Source organism: Mercenaria mercenaria, chromosome 5 (genome assembly GCF_021730395.1).
Source record: "Mercenaria mercenaria strain notata chromosome 5, MADL_Memer_1, whole genome shotgun sequence".
In the NCBI taxonomy this organism is placed as follows: Eukaryota; Metazoa; Mollusca; class Bivalvia; order Venerida; family Veneridae; genus Mercenaria; species Mercenaria mercenaria.
Window position 1 is genome coordinate 73,562,711 of NC_069365.1, and position 20,239 is coordinate 73,582,949.

The window sequence follows — 20,239 nt, forward strand, 5'->3', positions numbered from 1 at the left end:
CTATGAAAAAATATGGTAAAGTGTATCAATGATGGTTAAAATTCCTTTCTGGTAATTACTTGCCTTTTGCAGTAAATGTCGTAAAAGTCGGTCAGTAAATATTTTAAAACAGAAAATTTGATTAGATTTTTATCATATTATTTACTTGAAACTAATATAAGGATTTGATTTAAAATATAATTTCACATAACATTTTTAATTACGACAAATAAAATATATCGAATTACGACATATAAAAGTCGATCAGCTGAGAAAAAAATAACAAAGAAACTCCGTCATCTCAAAAATTGTTATTCTTCCTTTTGTACAAATTGAAACGGAAAAGTAATGAGGAAGAAGGCTTGAAAAAGGGCTTTCAAATGAACAGATAATGAACGCTAGATCCCATGTATTTGAACTGGTATGACTTCTTTAAATTTATGACCCAGATTTTTTGTTGTTGTTTACATAATTTTATGTTATTAGAAACTGTTTGAAATGTTTCATCATCAAAGACACATTAACATTTATGATTACTTTTCAGTTATTATCCCTGTTGCACAAAAAAGATTATTGCACTTCTTCAAACAATAATCTTTTTACATGAGAACCTGACCTTTTACCAGTTTACCTAGGCTGAATTCAGGTCAAATTGACCTCAGTGCCCCGGGCATTTTTGTTTGTTCCACCAATTGCTTATCAGGAATTTGCTGAGAACCAGTAGCTGGGCAAAAGATCACATTCATTATTTTTTTAAAAAACGAGTTGACATTATCGTGCTGCTTAAACTTTAGCTCCAGCTATCCCCATCGCTATAGTGTTGATAATTTTATTAAACTACATTGATATTTGGCAGTGGCTAGTCAAAGAAGTATAAAATACATAGAATGGCAACTGGCTGTAATCTCGCGTGAGCTCGTGTCAGAGCGTGATTCGGCGTTATCTTACTAAAAACAAACATCGGCGAGCATGGAGTTTCAATTTGTATCTTTAAAACTACATTTAAAATACACGTTAGCTTCTAAAACAAAATTAGTTTAATGTGAAATGGTCTTAAGACACGAAGTACACGTTTTTTTTGCCATCGAAAGAAGCATGGTCATACGGTGATAATTATTTTACCGATGAATAATTGCTTTCGCATACAAAATGGCGCGTGGAGAAAGCGCCACTTCCGGTAAACGACTCTTACGAGATCTCGTTTTTTTGTCACGGGAGGTTGGCGAGATTTGCTCTATATGCCTTTCAAGTTGCCAGTCTATTTATTTTTTATAGCTCTTTGGGCTAGTGAACCGTCACCGGTGCAGTAGACCCGAGGTCTAGTGCCCCATCACCGGTGCAGCAGACCTGAGGTCTAGTGCACCGTCATTTTTGTTATATATAAAATATAGCCTTTATGTAAAGTTTAATCAAAAGATATTTTCACCAGTAAAATGCAAGAACATAGCTAAAAGAATGATGTAAGATAAACCTCGACTTACCTGTTAATTTACCGTTTTACCTTAAAGCGCTGATCTCTGTTCTTTGGCAACAGTGGTATCCATCATTTACTAAGCTATTTCCGAATGACATAATGAATTTCATTGATCCTTTTATTCAAGTTGAATATATAAGATTAATTATTGCCTGCATTTGGATATCTATGTATGTATATCAAAACTGAAATTCGATCTTAATTTCAGATTTATTATGTCAGTGACAATTGACAATTAACTCCTCATGAAACCTGAAATTCGGAAATGTTGACATCTTGCAAGCAAATATTTTATAATGTACATTTACGATGAAAAATGTTATGATTTCAATATTTGTTATATTATTTATTAAAAAAAGCTACATCTTACGAAATCTATGATAAAAACTGTGAAAATTAATAAAGATTAAATTAAAACAATGAATGGAGGTCTACAAATGTAGGCTTTGTTGGTAGCTTGTTAAAGTTATTTGATAATTAGCTTGGGCGTGTTTGTCTTTTGTATCGGCAGCTCTGATCATGAGATAGTGAATTTAAAATTAAGTTCGGATTTCAATTTTGATGTATCCAGATACAGACAATAACTAATCTTAAATGGACATAAATATACTAGTATGCTATTTATGAAAATTAAAAATTAATTATTTCTTTCAATGAAACTCATTCTGTCATAACTGAACGTTCTTCGTAAGAATCATTCCGCCATAATAAACTTTCTATTAATAGACCATATCTGATAGCGGCACAATAATCGGTATTATGGTAAATTAAAAGGTATGTCAAGGTTTATTTAAATTAGAATCATCTTACTTCATTCTTCTAATAATGATCGTACATATAACTGGTGACAATAAGTTATAATTATAATTCAAAGAAAAGCTATATTTTATATATAACAAAAATGACGGTGCACTAGACCTCAGGTCTGCTGCACCGGTGACGGTTCTCTAGACCTCTGGTCTGCTGCACCGGTGATGGTTCACTAGCCACTACCTTGATATTTTTGCTGATAATTCTCTTTTTCCACATTCGGGTGGTGTCGATTGTTTCATTACTTGAACATTTGTGCAGATTACTTGCATTAAACAAACACACCTGGAAAGTCATGCTGATTATATTTACGACTAAACATACTACATATATTTGTAAAATAATTTAGTTGTTAAGCTTTTCTGATTCAGAAGTTTTTTTCCTGCTTATCAGATCGTGATAGTACTGATTATTTGACAATTATGTAGCATGCACTTTTTGGTAATTTAGCTTACTTAATCAAATATGCGATTTATTGAATTAAAAACATAATATGAAAAGAAAGAAACACAACATTAATTGACTAATTAATATAATGCATTCTTCTGATTTATTTGTTCTGCAGTTGTTGTACTCAAGTACTCAGCCCAGTCCTAGTGCTGTCTTAAATCTGCGGTGTCAAAATCTGATGATTTTTAAGCTCATTTGGTTGCATCACTTTCTTTTGTCTAATCCTTGAGGGAGCTAAATTTCACTGTGGGTCTGAATAACCCCTTATTTAGTACCGAGTACTGGTCAGAATCCAGGAAGTACGCTAATCACCAAGCATACATTGTAGTAAACATAAGTTTTAAGTAACAAAACTGAAATGATGAGATTCTTTCAGAATTAGAACCATACATCCTAAAAATAGTTTCCCTTCAATATTTATGATAAAATATTTTGGGCAGGGGCAACTTTGCTGGGTAGGCAGTGGAAAAGGGAGCAAAATGTATTTTATCATAGGCCTCTAGAGATCAGCTATAATTGGTGTTGGAGCTTTCAGGGTCACTCAACACAGGTATTTTTCCCGGCTTTAATATTGAACTTTTGTAATTTAATACTGAAAATAATATATTTTAATACTGAAATGTTGTTTTTTAATACTGAAAATATTATATTTTAATACTGAAATATTGTATTTTAATACTGAAATATTGTATTTTAATTTTAATACTGAAATATTGTATTTTCCAGTCTGTAGAAGGACGTCAAATAGAAGAAGTTGTATCTAGTGAGTGTATTTTTGCTGTTGTATGTCTGAGGTTGAGCATTTCTAGGGTTCTTTTATTGGCCACACTTGTTTACAGTCACACTTTACATATCTGTGGCATGGCAAAATATGCGTTTTGATGTGTATTAAAACATTGCGTTCCAAAACTACTATTATTAAACAATTAAATGTCATTTTAGACTTGTATAATTGAAAAGTTTGCATCAAGTACTAGGTAAGTGTGTGAACATAATAAACTGTTTGTAAATGATATATTTCCCCCACCTTCCCAAACAAGATTCAGTTTTCTATATTCAGTACTTACCAGTACTAATGTTTTTTGACTGATTAAAAAATGTGTTATATAGCAAAAAAATAATACTCATACTGTAAATCACTGATCACTCTAGCTTGCAAGAGGATATGCAAAATACTGGATTTTTCTATGGTTTTGGGCAATCCAAACATAAAAAAATATGAGGAATTTGGCTTGGAACATTAAAAATTGATTACTAGGTCCATCAATGATTATCTGAGCAATGTTCCGCTGTAATTGGATCATGCAACGGTTTCATATTCTAAAGAACTAAACTTTTATATCTTTTTTTCTTCAGGTATATTTCACAGTTTGATTCTGCATAGGACTTTAGGAAAGGTATGTACAGTCATCTGTTTATTAGCTCACCTTTACTGATGGCTAAATCTTCTGGTTTTAAGCAAAATATTATCTTGAACTTTGTTTGTAAACTTTGAAGTATCCTTCAAATTTCTTGCTTGGAACTGTCAGATTTGTTCAAATGGTTTTGCTCCACTACATAGAGGGGTCATGGGATATAAATTTTGAAAACATCTTTTAACAGTTTCTTTTGTACATGGTTGGAAGTTCATGAAACTTGGTCTGTAGAATCCTTGACAGTGTGCAGACCTGTCTCTGATTAGTTCAAATGATTCTGCTTTCTCATGGCCGTCTTGTTGCAAAACACTTGGCCAGTTTGTGTTGAGGGGTTGGGCTCAATACCTCAGGTGTTAAGGTCACTGATTTACCCCTAACCTTAAAAACCCCAAGATGGGACAATGGCTGACTCTAACTCTATCCACAAGCAAAGAGAGGCAGTGGTTAATGTGTCTGTTGCTCAAGTTGGAATCCCACTTTGGTCAAGACTTTGTATCATTCCAAATATGACCTCAGTACTGGCTTTTCCAGGAGGCAGACTAGAGCATTACTCAAGTATATTTTTACGACCTGTCATTTATCTGTAGTTGTTACCAAGACGTGTTGAATAATTGAAACTGGTAGTATAGGTTATGTACTATAATTACTACTATATTATAAAACATTTAACACAAGATACTTTTAAGCTGGACCTTAGCAGTTTTAAAATCACAAACAGAATGAATTAATCAATAAAGTTTTATTTCCCAAGAATGAAAGAATTTACTGTGTTTCATTGTAGTTCCATTACAAACAAGAGGGTAGTTACTCTGTTGGAACGTTGGGATTTGTTGACGAGGACTGTGATTTCATAGACTTCACTTACGTAAGTATAAAATGTGTGCGTGTATTCGGGTTTAATGTCTCTTTCAACAATTTTTCAGTCATATAAACAACGGTGTCCACTTGTAGCAGTAAACACAATGTCCAACTTTATAGTGCTTCCTCACTGGAATATCACGCCATAGACACCTGACATGATACCAGTCAAATTATACTGACACCGTGCTGACCAGTCCTAGTACTAACCCCTTAATGCTGAGCGCCAAGCGAGGAAGCTACTAGTACTTTTTTTACATCTTTGATATGAGGCAGCCAGGGATCGAACCCACGACCTGCCGCACTCAGAGCGGACGCTCTACCACTAGGCTACCAAGGCGGTAGTATAAAATGTGATATAAATTAAAGTTGGAAAGTACTCTGACATTTCAATATAAATAACACTACGGTATTAAAAATGTCTTGTCTGTCCATTGTAGTATGTAAAAGATCCTTTTATCTCTGTTTGTATTTTGGTCAACTTTAGCCAGATATAGTCTATATGATGTAAAAAACAGAGTTTTTTCAGCCTCATCTGTCTCATATTTCTGTATTTCAGACCAGGATAGTAGGGGTTTGAAATTTCAGATTTTCAAGTTTTTAATGGTTTCAGCTATTTCTTCTAATTTCTGACAAAAAATCTATACAGGTGGTAATTTGGGATATTTTCTGTTCATAGAAAGGCTATACACAGTTTGATTTTGTCTAGATTTACAGACTTATTCAGATTGAATTTTATATCCTGTAAAAAGAAATTCATTTAATGGGGGATGGCCTCTGGGCCAAAGTCCCATGTTCTTCTTTGAATGTATTATTATGGTTATTGTATAAAGGTTTATACTGTTCAAAAAGTTAAAGAACAGACACTTCATGTTTACTTAGATGAGCTTGGTTAACTTACCAATAACTGTTGTGTTTAATTACATACTCCAATAAATAGATAATCATATACATGTATAGTTAAATATAATTATTTTCTAGGTACGTGTAGCATCTGATGTATTAACAAGCAATGTGAGAAGAGAGATTATAACTTTCAGAGATGCACTTCAACAGGTGGCAAGCCCAAGCGAGTCGGGACAGGTACTTATCTCTTTGCATTCAAGACATTTTTCCCTTGAGAAGACAGTTGATATATAACTTCATTGATATATCTTATGGTAAAGGTTTTTTATTTAATGTGGGAAGTCAATGAAAGTTCCCACCACAAATGAATAGAACAACTTACAGTCGAACCTCGTTCACTCAAACTCAGATAATTACATCGTAAGGTCTTGGCAAAATCAATGTTTGATGGCTTAAAATACTGATAACTTGAACAAATTTTGCTGCACTTGTCAAGTTTGAGATAACAAAGTTACTGTATTTCTAGGTTAAAACTCATAGCAAGTTCAAATTTACCACCTCGGTATTCATTCACAGCCGATTCATTTTGAAACAGTACCGTTTTCTAGTCATTACTGAGTACTGAACGCTAGTCTGGATGGATATCACTTTCAACTGGGAATTGAACCCAAGTTGCTAGCACTGTTGTCCGACTTGCTAACCACTGCACTGCCAACTCCCTTTATCAAGTTATTTAATATTGTTAGAGCAAAAACATAAACTAACACAGAATGAATGAAAAAATTCTCTGCAATGAATTAGTATTTAAGAATGTAATGCTATTATTGCATTTGTTTACAGATCTCGCTAGAATTTTTCCAGAGGAAGCGAGCGCGATGGCCATTTCCAGCAGAATGTATACCGTGGGAGGTGTGGACAGTAAAACTTGATGTGATTACACTGAGCAATGAACACGGTTAGTTAAACTTGTTTTCATTTGTTTCTGTGGTTTGCTGAAATGTACGGATAAATCATGTCTTTATAAACTTGCTGTTTTCGTGATATTATTTTATGAACAGGTTTACCTTTAAACTGTACAGAAAGGATACACTTTGTATATTGAGTTCAAAAGATTTCTTTGCATTTGATGTAGTTATACTCAGAAAAAATTCACACAATGAAAATTTGAGCCATGCCATGGGAAAACCAACATAGTGGGTATGCAACCAGCATGGATCCAGACCAGCCTGCGCATCCGCGCAGTCTGGTCAGGATCCATGCTGTTCGCTAACAGTTTCTCCAATTCCAATAGGCTTTAAAAGCGAACAGCATGGAGCCTGACCAGACTGCGCGGATGCGCAGGCTGGTCTGGATCCATTCTGGTCGCATACCCACAATGTTGGTTTTCTCATGGCGCGGCTCAAATGATTTTTTTTTTGTAATAAGAATTAGACTTGCACACAGAAAAAGTCAAGTCATTTCAATTATTGATGTAAGTATGTTTTCTGAATGATTTGATAGAAGACATTTGTCTGAAGATCAGCTGCCCTGTACCTTGATTTCATGTCGAGAAGGTGGTTGTTACTTGTGAAGAACAGTTAAGTACTGGTATAGAATCAAGGAACTCTGGTTAGGATAACTGTCTGCCATTACTGGAAAAAGTCAGCACTCTTGTCAAAAAGAAAAAAAAAAATGCTATAGTCTTCTATCCGTATCTGAATTTTTAAAGTTGTAATCCTTAGTTTGCTTACTTTTTCGGAATATTTTGATACAATTATTTCTTTGTGTGTTACAGAGAGGCAGATATGCAGAGAGAGGGTAGGAGAAATGTTGACAGAGAAAATACTGTATATAGCAGACATCATGAACAGGCACGAGTATGTGCCGAAAATGCCGAACCAATCTGAAGTTGATCTCATTTTTGATACGTCATATGTGGATGTACAGCCATACTTACATAGGGTACAGCACTTTTTCTATTTATTATCTGTTGCAGTATACTGTAGATTTAGTAATTAATGTGGTAGAGTTATTGGATCCCTACTGGTGATTAACTAGAGAGGTCTTATGGTTCGCCCTGCGTCTGTCCGTTAGTCAGGCTGTCCGTCTTTCCTTCACACAAAATGGGATCCTGCAATTACTTAAAAGGAACAAGATATAGTTTCATGATAATGCTAGCTAGCAATATGGAAAATATGCACATCCTCCTATTTTTGTTGCCATGGGAACAAATGTTTTAACTATGGCAAAAAAAATAATAGAAAACATGACAAAAAGTGGCATCCTACAATAACTTTAGAAGTACATGATATTTCTTCAGGGAACTTGTTCAAGGACACATGGTAATATGGAGAATATGCATATCTTTTTAGCTTACATGAGCACAAAGTGCTTATGTTGAGCTCGAGGATCAGTGGATGCCTATAGGTCACAGTTTCTTTAAAGAACATCTCCTAAACCACAAAGGTAGTTGCAACCAAACTTCATACAACTGTTTCTTGTGTGATAGCCTTTTAGATGCCTTCAGATATAGGTTATCCATACGTAATTCTGGTTGCCATGGTTACCAACAGGAAAACCTTCTCAGAAACTGCTGGCTAAATTGCAAAATAATTTTGCAGATATGTTCCTTGGGTGACCCTCTACCAAGCCACATTTCAGGGTAATTTGGCTTACCAGATAAACAATGACAAACTTTTGATGGACCAGAATGTAGCAGTACAACTCTTTCAAAAGGGGAAAAAACAAAACAAAAACTGATATATAAATATATTGAGCCACGACACGAGAAAATCAACATAGTGGGTTTGTGACCAGCATGGATCAAGACCAGCCTGCGCCTCCGCGCAGTCTGGTCAGGATCCATGCTGTTCGCTAACGGTTTCTCTAATTGCAGTAGGCTTTAAAAGCGAAAAGCATGGATCCTGACCAGCCTGCGCAGATGCGCAGGCTGGTCTGGATCCATGCTGGTCGCAAACCCACTATGTTGATTTTCTCGTGGCATGGCTCAAATGTAGATATTACAGTGTTTTTATTGAAAGTATTATGTGAAAGTTTTGTTTACTTATTTCAGATTACACATCAGATAAATGGCCCGTCTTCCAGTTCCGTTTCCACGACGATGAGAAAGTTCATCAAGGACACACTGGCGTTATGACGACGGCTAAATATGTAGTTGCCTATTGTTCAATGTGCTTCTTCAAATATTTTTTTTTATCATGTGTCAAAAATAAATGAATATGTATAAATGAACGTCAATAATGTATTATTGAAGTCATGTTGAATAAAAGGGTATTAGCTGTTTAGTGATGAAATAGAAAAAAACGTAAATTTTGTGTTTACGGTTTCGGTAAAGTAGCTTTTATATATATGTATTAGAAATATTAGATGTAAATGAGCCACACCATGAGAAAATCAACATAGTGCGTTTGCGACCAGGTGGGACCCAGACCAGCCTGCACATCCGCGTAGTCTGGTCAGGATCCATGCTGTTCGCTTTCAAAGCCTATTGAATTAGAGAAACTGTTAGCAAACAGCATAGATCCTGACCAGACTGCATGGATGCGCAGGCTGGTCTGGATCCATGCTGGTCGCAAATGCACTATGTTGGTTTTCGCGTGGTGCTGCTGAAATATAAATTGCTTCATGACATTATCAAAGTATAATGTTTCCTTTAGTAGTATTGTCTAGATTTGTGATGTATCAAATGAATAGGAAAGTAATGACAGTTTTTATTAAATATTTTTCAGTGAATTATTGGAATATTAGAGAGAAATGTGTATGATAATTTCACATTGAAAAATATATTTGAAGTTTTACATTGTGTAAAAAAATATCAAATGTATTACTGAAAGGTGTAAAACTACAAAATAGTAAAATTTGGTTAAAATCATTGAAAAGATGTGAAATGAAAAGACATTTTGTTAGTATCAATGTGTGATTGAAATATTTTTCCTTGTAAACCCAAGATTTTACATTTTCACTCTTTGCTGTACCCCACTTGAATATATTGAACTGAAACAAAAAGATATCCTCAATCCTGATGAATGAAGTGCTTGAAAAAATTACTCTTTTGTTATGTTTGAGGTGGTTATTGTCAAACCTGTATTCAGCAGCCAGCTGAAAAATCAGATTGAAATTGGAACAAAAAACTCTGAGAAGTTAGCTGATTGGCTGCTTAATGCAAGTGGTTGCTTAAAATACATGGACCTCTAAAATAGGTCTGAAAATATTTTTATAAATTGCATTATTTTCCATATTAAATAAGATTAATAAATATTTATTTGATGATGAAACAGAATCATTACAATTTGTTTTGCAGTGGACAGCATGTTTTTGTATGTTATGAATGATGTTTTTAAAGTTACTGTTAAAATAGATTTACTATCACTTTCATTTCACCTGTAGATGACTGTGCCTGTCACAAAGAATATGCAAGATGCTGTTTTTTTTTTCTCATAAAAAGCTTGCATTTATAGATGCTAAATATAGGTGTAATTTTGACCGTATAATCAGTCTGTTACTCATTCCCGAAATGAAGTTGATATGAAAGTTACCAAACTTAAGATTTGAGTTGACGGATGCGAGCATTATGTTTGAAATAAACATCTTGCTGTTGTTCATTTACTTACTGACTTATTGATGTTACAGGGTTACATGAATTGTATTTACTGTTATGAAATATGTACTGAAAAGTAAGAAATATTTTTTAAGGATGTTTATACATAAAATGTATTCTTATTTTAATGTAATTCCTTGTGAAAACTCATACCTTAATCATTAATATGCCTGTAATGGGAAAACATTAATATGCCTATAATGGGAAAACATGGCTTTGGTGAAAATTAAACACCACACTGTTTGACTGCTTTTAAATCTCAGAAAATGTTGCTTATGCCAAGTTAACTTACATTAATACAGTAGTATCTTAAATTCTTAAATGTACTGGACAGAAATGCATGGGGTTACTGTGAAAAAGAGACATTTGGGGAGGGGATCATGGGGGTAGGGTTCTGAAGCTCAGAGGGTCTGAGCCGTGCTTTATCATAAAACAAAATTGCTAGTGCTTCTGGTTTGAGATTTCAAAATGATATATTGATGCACCTTTGTAAACCAAGGCTTACATTACATGAAGAAGTATGGTCTATTGTAGTTGGTTGTTTTATTTCAAGTTTTCTAGCAGTATGTTTTGTGAATTTTACAATTGGTATAAACATGACAGTTTTCTTTGGGTGATCATTTTTTTTTGTAATAGGACATTCATAAATTTGATATTGTAAAAGTAACTGCAATTTGAATGGCCAGTAGCCTAGGTCACACCTAGAGTTTTAGATAAGAATGTTCACAGTTTGGTTTTTATTTGTCCTTGTATGCTGTTCCTGCCTTCCCTAGAAAAATAATGTGCTTAAGAGGTATTTTTTATAAACATGCTTACAGAGAAACTTGCCATCTGTAATAAGAATTTAAGGCTATTTAACATAGTTTTGTACAAAATGGTGATATAGTTGGATGAGTACCCAGTTGAAAAGCATATTAGTTAATATGGGAATTAGTACTCAAAAAAAAAAAAAGTGTGTCATCTGATATTATTGAATACAATACTGAAATATATTGTACAGTCAAATGGTGCAAATGTGAATCACTGATTGGAAGAGAAAAATAGGTATAAAATAACTATATGTTAATCTACGGTAAATTTCTGTAATATGTGGGTTCCATGTTGTTTAGTCGATGTACGCTGTTTTTTAATTTGCCTCAGGGATTAGAAGTGTATGCTAATTTTGCAAAAAAGGTAATTAATAGGGTTTGCTAATTTATCAAGAAGGTTTTGTGAAGGCTTACTTTTTTTAGCATTGTATAAATGTATTTATACTCTCCAGTTTTCTCCATTTTGGCAAGCAGTTTGGTTGGTTACTATTAAATTTTTTACAGGCACATATTGAAAACTGCCAGCATAAACATGTAACATTGCAAAGCAGTTTAAAAAGAATTTATAGCAAGGTTGCGATTTCATACTTGCGTATGTCTATGCATATTAAAATTAGGGTCTGATTAAATGTGTTTGATAAATTAAAATTTAATCAAGTTGCTTACTACTGGTAAATCTATATGTTTGAAACTTTAGTTTTTATATTTTTCAAGTACGCTGGAGCAAGTTCTACCAAAAACTACAAAAGTGTCTGATTTAATATCTCTGGTGCTTATGAAATAAAGAATGAAATGTTTCAAATTTGCGTACAGTAACAAATCATCCCTATATGTGTAAAATTGTAACATCCCATATGATTAGACCTCAGTTGAAAAATTCCAATACAGTCCATGTTGTCAGTAGAGAATTTGCAGAAAAGTTTTATATTTATGTTGTAAGTGCTGTAAATATTTATTAACAACGCCTGTAAATAGTGTAACATATAACCTTGGATATTGTTTGACAAATGTTAGAATTTAAAGATGTTAAAAACTTGTGATTGTGTTTATTTATCCCATTATGTTTTGATATATATGTGTTGTTTTTAATAATGCTTTCACTGTTGCTTCGAACATTTTCATTATGGATCATAGTTCAATTTGTGACAAAAATGGTGATAATAAATTATAGTAAAAACTGAAAGATTTGTGTGGCATTTTTAGCTCGACTATTGCTATTCTACTCACCCTGGCGTCGGCGTCAGCGTCACACCTTGGTTGAAGTTTTGCATGCAAGTACATACAGCTATCATTTAAAGGCATATAGCTTTGAAACTTATTTTTTCTTTTTCTAGGTCAATTACCAACCTCACTGGGTCAAGTTCCATAACTCTGACATGTATTTTGAGCAAATTATGCCCCCTTTTGGACTTAGAAAATCCGAGTTAAAGTTTTACATGCAAGTTACTATCTTCAAAACTAATGCAGATATTGAATTGAAACTTCACATGTGTCTTCGGGGTTATTAAACTAGTTGATAGCATCAAGTCCCATAATTCTGACCTGCATTTTGGCCGAAATAATGCCCCCTTTGGACTTAGAAAATCCTGGTTAAAGTTTTGCGTGCAAGTACATACCGCTATTACTTAAAGGCATATAGATTTGAAACTTATTTTTTATTTTTCTAGATCAATTACCAACCTCACTGGGTCAAGTCCCATAACTCTGACATGTATTTTGGCCAAATTATGCCCCCTTTTAGACTTAGAAAATTCTGGTTAAAAATTTGCATGCAAGTTACTATGTGTAGAACAAATGCAGATATTAAATTGAAACTTCACATGTGCCTTCGGGGTTATAAAACTAGTTGATTGCATCAAGTCCCATAATTTCATACATGTGATAAGTTCAGAATCCCAAAACTGAAGGTTTGCCATTTTTCAGCTGGAGTTGGGGTCTCAAAACTGGAGATAATTCCGACATGCATTTTGGTCAGATTATGTCCCCTTTTGAACATAAAACTTCTGGTTAAAATTTTGCATGCAAGTTACTATCTCCAAAACTAGTGCAGATACTGGATTGAAACTCTATAGATATTTTAACATTTAGGGTAACATTTTCCTGCTTCTGGGACAATAATTCGAATAGTCGAGCATTGGCTGTCTTACGGACAGCTCTTGTTTAAATAGATGGTAGCTTGATAGCAGTACCCACACATTCCTGTGTCAGTGTCTCAAACTTGCCTTTGGTCAATATTTAGACTGTGCTTTCAAACAAATCATCAGTTGCTAAATTTTTGTTAGACTGGTGTGTGCGTGCATGTGTGTGTGACATTTATAGTTGCCATTTGGGCGACTCTTCCAAAAGACTTGGTGGGAAGATAGAGAAAGATACAGACCTAAAGCGTCTTTGTTTCTTTAACGTGCCAGGTGTAAAGCAGCCATACATGGGACTCGTATCAAATGTTAGTATTTCTTAGTTGTCGAAGCGGGAGTAGCTTTTAGTTGTCTGAGTTGGGGTCGAACTCATGACCCATGGTTTCCATAGCTAGTGTTACGGCTGGTACCCTGTGTCAGCTCTCAAACTTATTCAAAGCTATGTCAAAGTTTATAATCAGTCTTGAAACTCCAGCTACTGATCGGCTGATCTTGAGCTCAGTTTAAACTTGACCATGCAGTGCCTATACTGCATTAGTTTTATAACCTGCAGCCATGGATATTAGAGAATTATGCGTTATTCAACTAAACTCATTAATACAAATTGTTTTATCACTTACATAAATACTGATCCATAATTTTTGAAATGTATAAAACGAAACATAGTTTTAATCTGACTATTAGATTTTTATTTTTGTCAGGTTATAATGGTGCATATTTTATTAAACCTAATATATCAAACTCTTTATAGATTTTAAACAAGGTTTATATTGCTTCACAACAGTGTCCAGCCAGCGAATAACGCTGACTTTTAAAACGCCCTTTCAAGTTTTAGTTTGAACTAAATTGTACATACAAAAATAAAGCATTTTAGCGATGATTTTACGCCAAATTCGTTTTATCTGAAGGTCTATAAAATGGTCCGCATCACAAGTTTGAATGCTTTTTGGAGATACCAGCAACTTTAGTCATGCTTCCTTGACGGAAACTGCGTCCAAGGTTTTGACCTGGATTTGGCCCAGAATCACCATCTTTTAATTTTGATAAATATTTTTCTGACAGTTTGAATCCTTTTTCTGGATCAAAATGTTTCACATGAACAAAAGATAAAGGCTCTTCTTTCCATATTGTTTGAAGCCGATCGCTCCACATCTGCAACATGCACGTGCGCTGGTTCTCGGAAACGTCTGCTGGTGCGTGTGAAATCTGCGGTGCCAAAACCTGGAAACCAGTAAACCTCAACATGTTCTGAAGAGAAAAAGAAAGTTCATCTATATATCTTTAAATAATTCAAAACATTCAAATTTGGCTACATTTTATAATTTTAAACACTGAAATTTGGCCTAAACAAAAAACAATATATTATCGCACGCTGCCTAGCGACAAATGACACGCTCAGCAACAATAAAACTAGGCAAAATCGACATAAATCGTAGACGCTACTTAGCAACAACGGAAACTAGGCGAAATCGAGATAAATTAAAGTAAGATAAATTGTAGACGCTACAGTCAGCAAAAATGGAAACAAGGCACTTTCTACAAAAAAAATTGTAGATGCTTCTAAGCAACAACGGAAATTCGGCACATACGACATAAATCATAGACGTTGCTCGGTCACGATGGAGACGAGACACAATAGATATATATCGTAGATCAAGATGCTTTTAAGCAACAACGGAAATAAGGCACAGTTGGAAAACGTAAAGCAGACGCTGCTTAGAGCACAATCAACTCGTAACGCTGTCTGGCAACATCAGGAGAAGGAAATAATCGGAACAATCGGCGAACGTCCAGCACCAACGGAAACGAGACTCAGTAGGTAAACGTCGACGGCGATGTCTAGCAATGGAAACGAGGCACAATCGAATAGTGACGTTTTCCTGCAAAGTCGGAAACGAGACAATCGGTAAACATCGGAATTGAGGCACAATCGGCAAACGTCGTAAAAACGGAAACGAGACACAGTCGGCTAACGTCGAAGATGCTGCTCAGCAAAAGCGAGGCACAATAGACACTGTCTTTATGTAGAAGATACAGAAATTGCAAAATTATATTATTTTATTAATGTAATTATAAATATAGTAAATTGCCTCAACGTCATATATGTGAACACGGTCATTGTACTGTTCTTACAAGTTTACAATTGCAATGGGTTTCGCAATCTTTAATAAAACGGAAACGTGGCACAAGAAAGAGACGTCACGGGTTCTGCTGGACAACTAAAGAAACGAGGGCACAATTGACATATGTCACGGATACTACTGCGCAACAGCGGAAAAGATGCATAATTGACATACGTCATGGAGACTGAAACGGTGCACAATTGTCATACGTCACAGATACCGCTACATAACTAAATAAGCGAGACACAACTTGCATCCCTCTAAGACACTGACGCGCAACAACGGAAAAGATGCATTATTCTTACTCGTCACGGATACGTCTATATAACCAAAGAAACAAGACACAATTGGCAAACGTTACGGATTTTGCTGCATAACTACACAGTCGAGACACAATGGGCTTACGTCAAGGATACTGCTGCACTGCAAATATCCGTGACGTATGCCCATTGTGTCTCGACTGTGTAGTTGTGCAGCAGTATCCGTAACGTTTGCCAATTGTGTCTCGTTTCCGTCGTTGTGCAGCAGTATCCGTGACGTTTGCCAATGGTGTCTCGTTTCCGTCGTACTGCTGCACAACGACGGAAACGAGACACAATTGGCAAACGTTACGGATACTGCTGCACAACGGCGGAATCGAGAAACAATTGGCAAACGTCACGGATACTGCTGCACAACGACGGAAACGAGACACAATTGGCAAACGTCGCAGACACTGCTGCACAACGACGAAAACCAGACAAAAATGACACACGTCATGGGTACTGCTGCACAACGACGGAAACGAGACAATTTGCAAACGTCACGGATACTGGTGCACAACGACGAAAAACGAGACACAAATGGCAAACGTCACGGAGACTGCTGCACAACGACGAAAACGAGACACAATTGGCAAACGTTACGGAGACTGCTGCACAACTATGGAAAACACAATTGGCAAACATCACGGAGACTGCTGCACAACGACGAAAAACGAGACACAATTGGCAAACGTCACGGATACTGCTGCACAACGACGTAAACGAGACACAACTGGCAAACGTTACGGAGACTGCTGCACAACGACGGAAAACGGGACACAATTGGCAAACGTCACGGAGACTGCTGCACAACGACGGAAAGCGAGACACGATTGATAAACGTCACGGAGACTGCTGCACAACGACGGAAAACGGGACACAATTGGCAAACGTCACGGAGACTGCTGCACAACGAAGGAAAACGAGACACGATTGATAAACGTCACGGATACTGCTGCACAACGACGGAAACGAGACACAATTGGCAAACGTCACGGAGACTGCTGCACAACAACGGAAACGAGACACGATTGGCAAACGTCGCGGAGACTGCTGCACAACGAAGGAAAACGGGACACGATTGATAAACGTCACGGATACTGCTGCACAACGACGGAAACGAGACACAATTGGCAAACGTCACGGATACTGCTGCACAACGGCAGAAACGAGGCACAATTGGTAAACGTCGCGGAGACTGCTGCACAACGAAGGAAAACGGGACACGATTTATAAACGTCACGGATACTGCTGCACAACGACGGAAACGAGACACAATTGGCAAACGTCACGGATACTGCTGCACAACGGCAGAAACGAGGCACAATTGGTGTATGTCACGGAGACTGTTGCACAACGGCTAAAACGTGCCACAATTAGCAAACGGCACGGATACTGCTGCACGAACGCAACTGACATACGTAAGGGATTCTACTGCACAACGGTGAAAACAGGACACAATTGGCCTACGTCACGGACATTCCTGCACAACTGTGAAAGCGAGGGACAATTGGCATACGTCACGGATACTGCTGCACAACGTCGAAAACGGGACACATTGGCATACGTCACAGATACTGCTGCACAACGGCGAAAACGAGTTACATTTGGGAAACGTCACGGATACTGATATTTTGTTCGTAAAAAATGAAAACAAACCTGAATAGGCCATAGAATAACATCCATGTCCCCAAATATTCCCGAGTTTGAAAAGAAGTCCTCTGTACCTCCTGCCGTGAAGGATAGCATTATTTTCTTGTTTATAAACGGTCCGTTGTCAAACCATTTGAGTGACATTGTATCAAAAACTACTTTTTCTGCAAAACATCTGTCGATCCAACCCTTTAAAATGGCGGGCATACCAAGCCAGTACATAGGAAATTGTAAAATAATGAGGTCGGCTGCTAACATTTTATCTATTTCAATTCTGATGTCGTCTGGTAAAGTTCCATTTTCTGCTGCGTGTGAGAGTTCTTGTTGAAATTTAAAATGTTCTTTATCACTGCGCTCTGAAAAAAAAAAGAAACACAATCAGTGTATTACAAAATTCACTGGAATATATTAAGCAAAGCAAAAGTCGTGATCTAGACTAACACTTTCCTAGTAAAATTCGCTGTATGATAACACATTAACGATCACTGTCAGATAATAAACGCATTATGTCATTACATTTTCAAGAAAATCTGAACTGGAAATAAAAGAAAAATCTATGATTGCCATTTGTTATATCGATATATATATATTTTTTGAAATACAGTCAAACCTGTTTTAAAGGTAAAAGCTTGTAAAAAAAGGCGGGGTTGGCTCTTGTCCACAACGGCCAAGGTATTTTTTTTATAAATCAATATATGTTTCACACATATGTTTAGAACCAGGCCTTTATTCACAGGATGACCTTTATTCGGAGCATGTAGTTTTACAAGTAAAAACCCTCTGCATATAACAAGCATTGTTGCGGTTTTTATATACAAGTTATCATCAAAATTATAGGCTTTTATGAACGTGTACACGAAGAAATGGTTTCGAACAAATCTTGGTAACGGATTTCCGGTTTAACGAAAGAAGGTTGGTATTTCACATAATCGCCATACCTCTTCAATATTTAACTTAGTTTTGATAATACAGTGTTATTTTGCCTAAATATGTGATCATCATTGACAGATTTATCTCTTAGAAAGATGTGTAATTTATTGAAAGTTCGTCTGAGATACAAGAGACATGTCAATTCTGTGATACAAGAGACACTACTTTCGTTTTCGATAAAGGTAAATAAAGCTGAAGTCGTCTTAAAAACAATAACACTTTGCTCAAAAATCCGTTACCAAGGTTCGATCTTTCACGATTTTAACTTAACGACTTCACGATTTCTCGATTTCACGTTTTATTGAAGCCGAAATCATGAAATTGTGAAATAGAAATCGTGAAATCATGAAGTCACCACCGGTCTTTCGCGTTCGAAACCACTTCATTCTTAAGCGTGTACAAATCAGTCATGGCCTTGAATACATTTTTATCAGCTCAATGTTAGTTACACTCAAGATACAGGTCATAAATGGGGTTTAATACATGTTTATAATCTGGATATTCATGTATATATACTGTTACACGATTTAAAATTATATGCAAGGTCATTATAAAGAATTACATCAATTTTTGTACCTAATATATTTACCTGATGACTATCTGTAATATATACTAACAGTATAATACGGGTGGCGGACGGAGAAAAGATTTTCAATGAAAACACTAGTGCGGATAATAATTGGTTTTTGAGTTCAGTAAAAACCAGTAATGTTTGATAAAATTATCTTATTGCGACATATGTTCACGTGAATTGTAAAGCTGAAAAAAGAAAATAGAGCATGGTTTACCTTTAAAAGTGTGTTTGGAGGCTGTAGGGTCAAATCTCATCTCGTAAAGGTCAGAAACTGTAACTTTGTGACCCTGACCTCTGAGAACTTCCACAGCCGTGTCCTTCAGAGCCCCATTGAATGATTTGGGCTCCTGATGTGCATATACAATTAAAACGTTCTTTTTATCTTCCATTTGTCAAACGCTTTAACTCCTGTTTAAATCAAAACGCTGAAAAGTAGAGTAATTGCATGAGTTTTCGAGCATAACAAGAAGCCCTTATGTATGTATTTTCCACTTGATATAGTTTTTGAACAAGTTAACATCCACTTGGTTTTAAAATGTATCAGTATTCCATGACATGACAAAATACACCAATTTATTCTTACACTGATTGCTGTAACACGTTTTTGTGTGAATATCTAACGTTGCACATGTACTTAATAATAAGAAGTCAATATAATTGACTTAAGAGTAAACACGTAAGTTGCTTTATGTAAAAGTTAAAAATAAATACATTGACTGAAATGAAGGAGTGAGCTTTAAGCGGAAAAATGTATGGATTATAATTCGCCGAATCAATGAAGGTCCAGAAAATTCAACCGATAGCGGAAGTCTAAATTAAATGATAGAAGTAAAAATCAATTTCACGGTGTTTGCTATCAATAAAATGTATTATATTATATTATAAATGTTACTGAAAATCACAGGAGCCTGAAATTCTGTCCATAAGCCACCACAATTCTATATATAAAAGCCCCCCCCCCCCCCCCCCCCCCCCCCCCACCATAATAGTTTCATCGCTCAAAAAGCAGCGAGTATCTGCATATCAAAATTATTCTCCAATTTACACTCTCAACTTAGTATATAATTATAAAAGTAACTTACAAACAAAAATATGAATACAAAATTTTATAACAACATGCAGGATTCGAACCTCACAGCCTGGTAATAATCCAATTTAAAGCTAGTGGTCTATCCACTGCACCAACTGAGTAGGGGATTATCCGCTGTCCTGTTTATATTGAAACTTTGACTATTGGATAGTTATTGAAAAATTAAGCTATATATATTGAAAATTTTGACCAAG

General features: G+C 35.6%; 2 protein-coding genes across 3 annotated transcripts; one reads left to right on the plus strand and one right to left on the minus strand.

Moving 5' to 3' along the window:
- Positions 1-209: 209 nt before the first annotated feature.
- LOC123557619 (autophagy-related protein 101-like) lies at positions 210-12,421 on the plus strand. Its single transcript, XM_045349192.2, has 8 exons — positions 210-400; positions 3,440-3,476; positions 4,070-4,110; positions 4,910-4,993; positions 5,968-6,069; positions 6,673-6,787; positions 7,607-7,773; positions 8,885-12,421. The coding sequence occupies exons 1-8, from the start codon at positions 371-373 to the stop codon at positions 8,966-8,968; spliced, it is 660 nt and encodes a 219-aa protein (XP_045205127.1). The 5' UTR covers positions 210-370; the 3' UTR covers positions 8,969-12,421.
- A 1,651-nt stretch (positions 12,422-14,072) lies between these two features.
- On the minus strand, positions 14,073-19,659 carry LOC123557620 (ribosyldihydronicotinamide dehydrogenase [quinone]-like). 2 transcript variants are annotated; one of them, XM_045349194.2, is made up of 3 exons: positions 18,062-18,732; positions 17,458-17,807; positions 14,073-14,621 (listed from the first exon to the last, which is right to left on the minus strand). In XM_045349194.2, exons 1-3 carry the CDS (start codon positions 18,246-18,248, stop codon positions 14,301-14,303), a joined length of 858 nt encoding a protein of 285 aa, XP_045205129.2. In that variant the 5' UTR covers positions 18,249-18,732; the 3' UTR covers positions 14,073-14,300. The 2 variants fall into 2 exon arrangements, with proteins under 2 accessions (XP_045205129.2, XP_045205130.1); XM_045349195.2 differs by lacking the exon at positions 18,062-18,732 and adding an exon at positions 19,170-19,659 and having other exon boundaries at positions 14,083-14,621.
- Between the last annotated feature and the right edge of the window lie 580 nt (positions 19,660-20,239).

Excerpts from the sequence above, each read along its gene's own strand:
- LOC123557619 (XM_045349192.2), top strand. The coding sequence starts at position 371 with ATGAACGCTAGATCCCATGTATTTGAACTG. Across the intron at positions 6,070-6,672 it reads GCCCAAGCGAGTCGGGACAG|ATCTCGCTAGAATTTTTCCA; the intron begins GTACTTATCTCT and ends ATTTGTTTACAG. Across the intron at positions 6,788-7,606 it reads TACACTGAGCAATGAACACG|AGAGGCAGATATGCAGAGAG; the intron begins GTTAGTTAAACT and ends TGTGTGTTACAG.
- LOC123557620 (XM_045349194.2), bottom strand. The coding sequence starts at position 18,248 with ATGCTTGTTATATGCAGAGGGTTTTTACTTGTAAAACTACATGCTCCG. Across the intron at positions 17,808-18,061 it reads AGCTTTTACCTTTAAAACAG|AGCGCAGTGATAAAGAACAT; the intron begins GTTTGACTGTAT and ends TTTTTTTTTCAG. Across the intron at positions 14,622-17,457 it reads TTATTCTATGGCCTATTCAG|AACATGTTGAGGTTTACTGG; the intron begins GTTTGTTTTCAT and ends TTTTCTCTTCAG.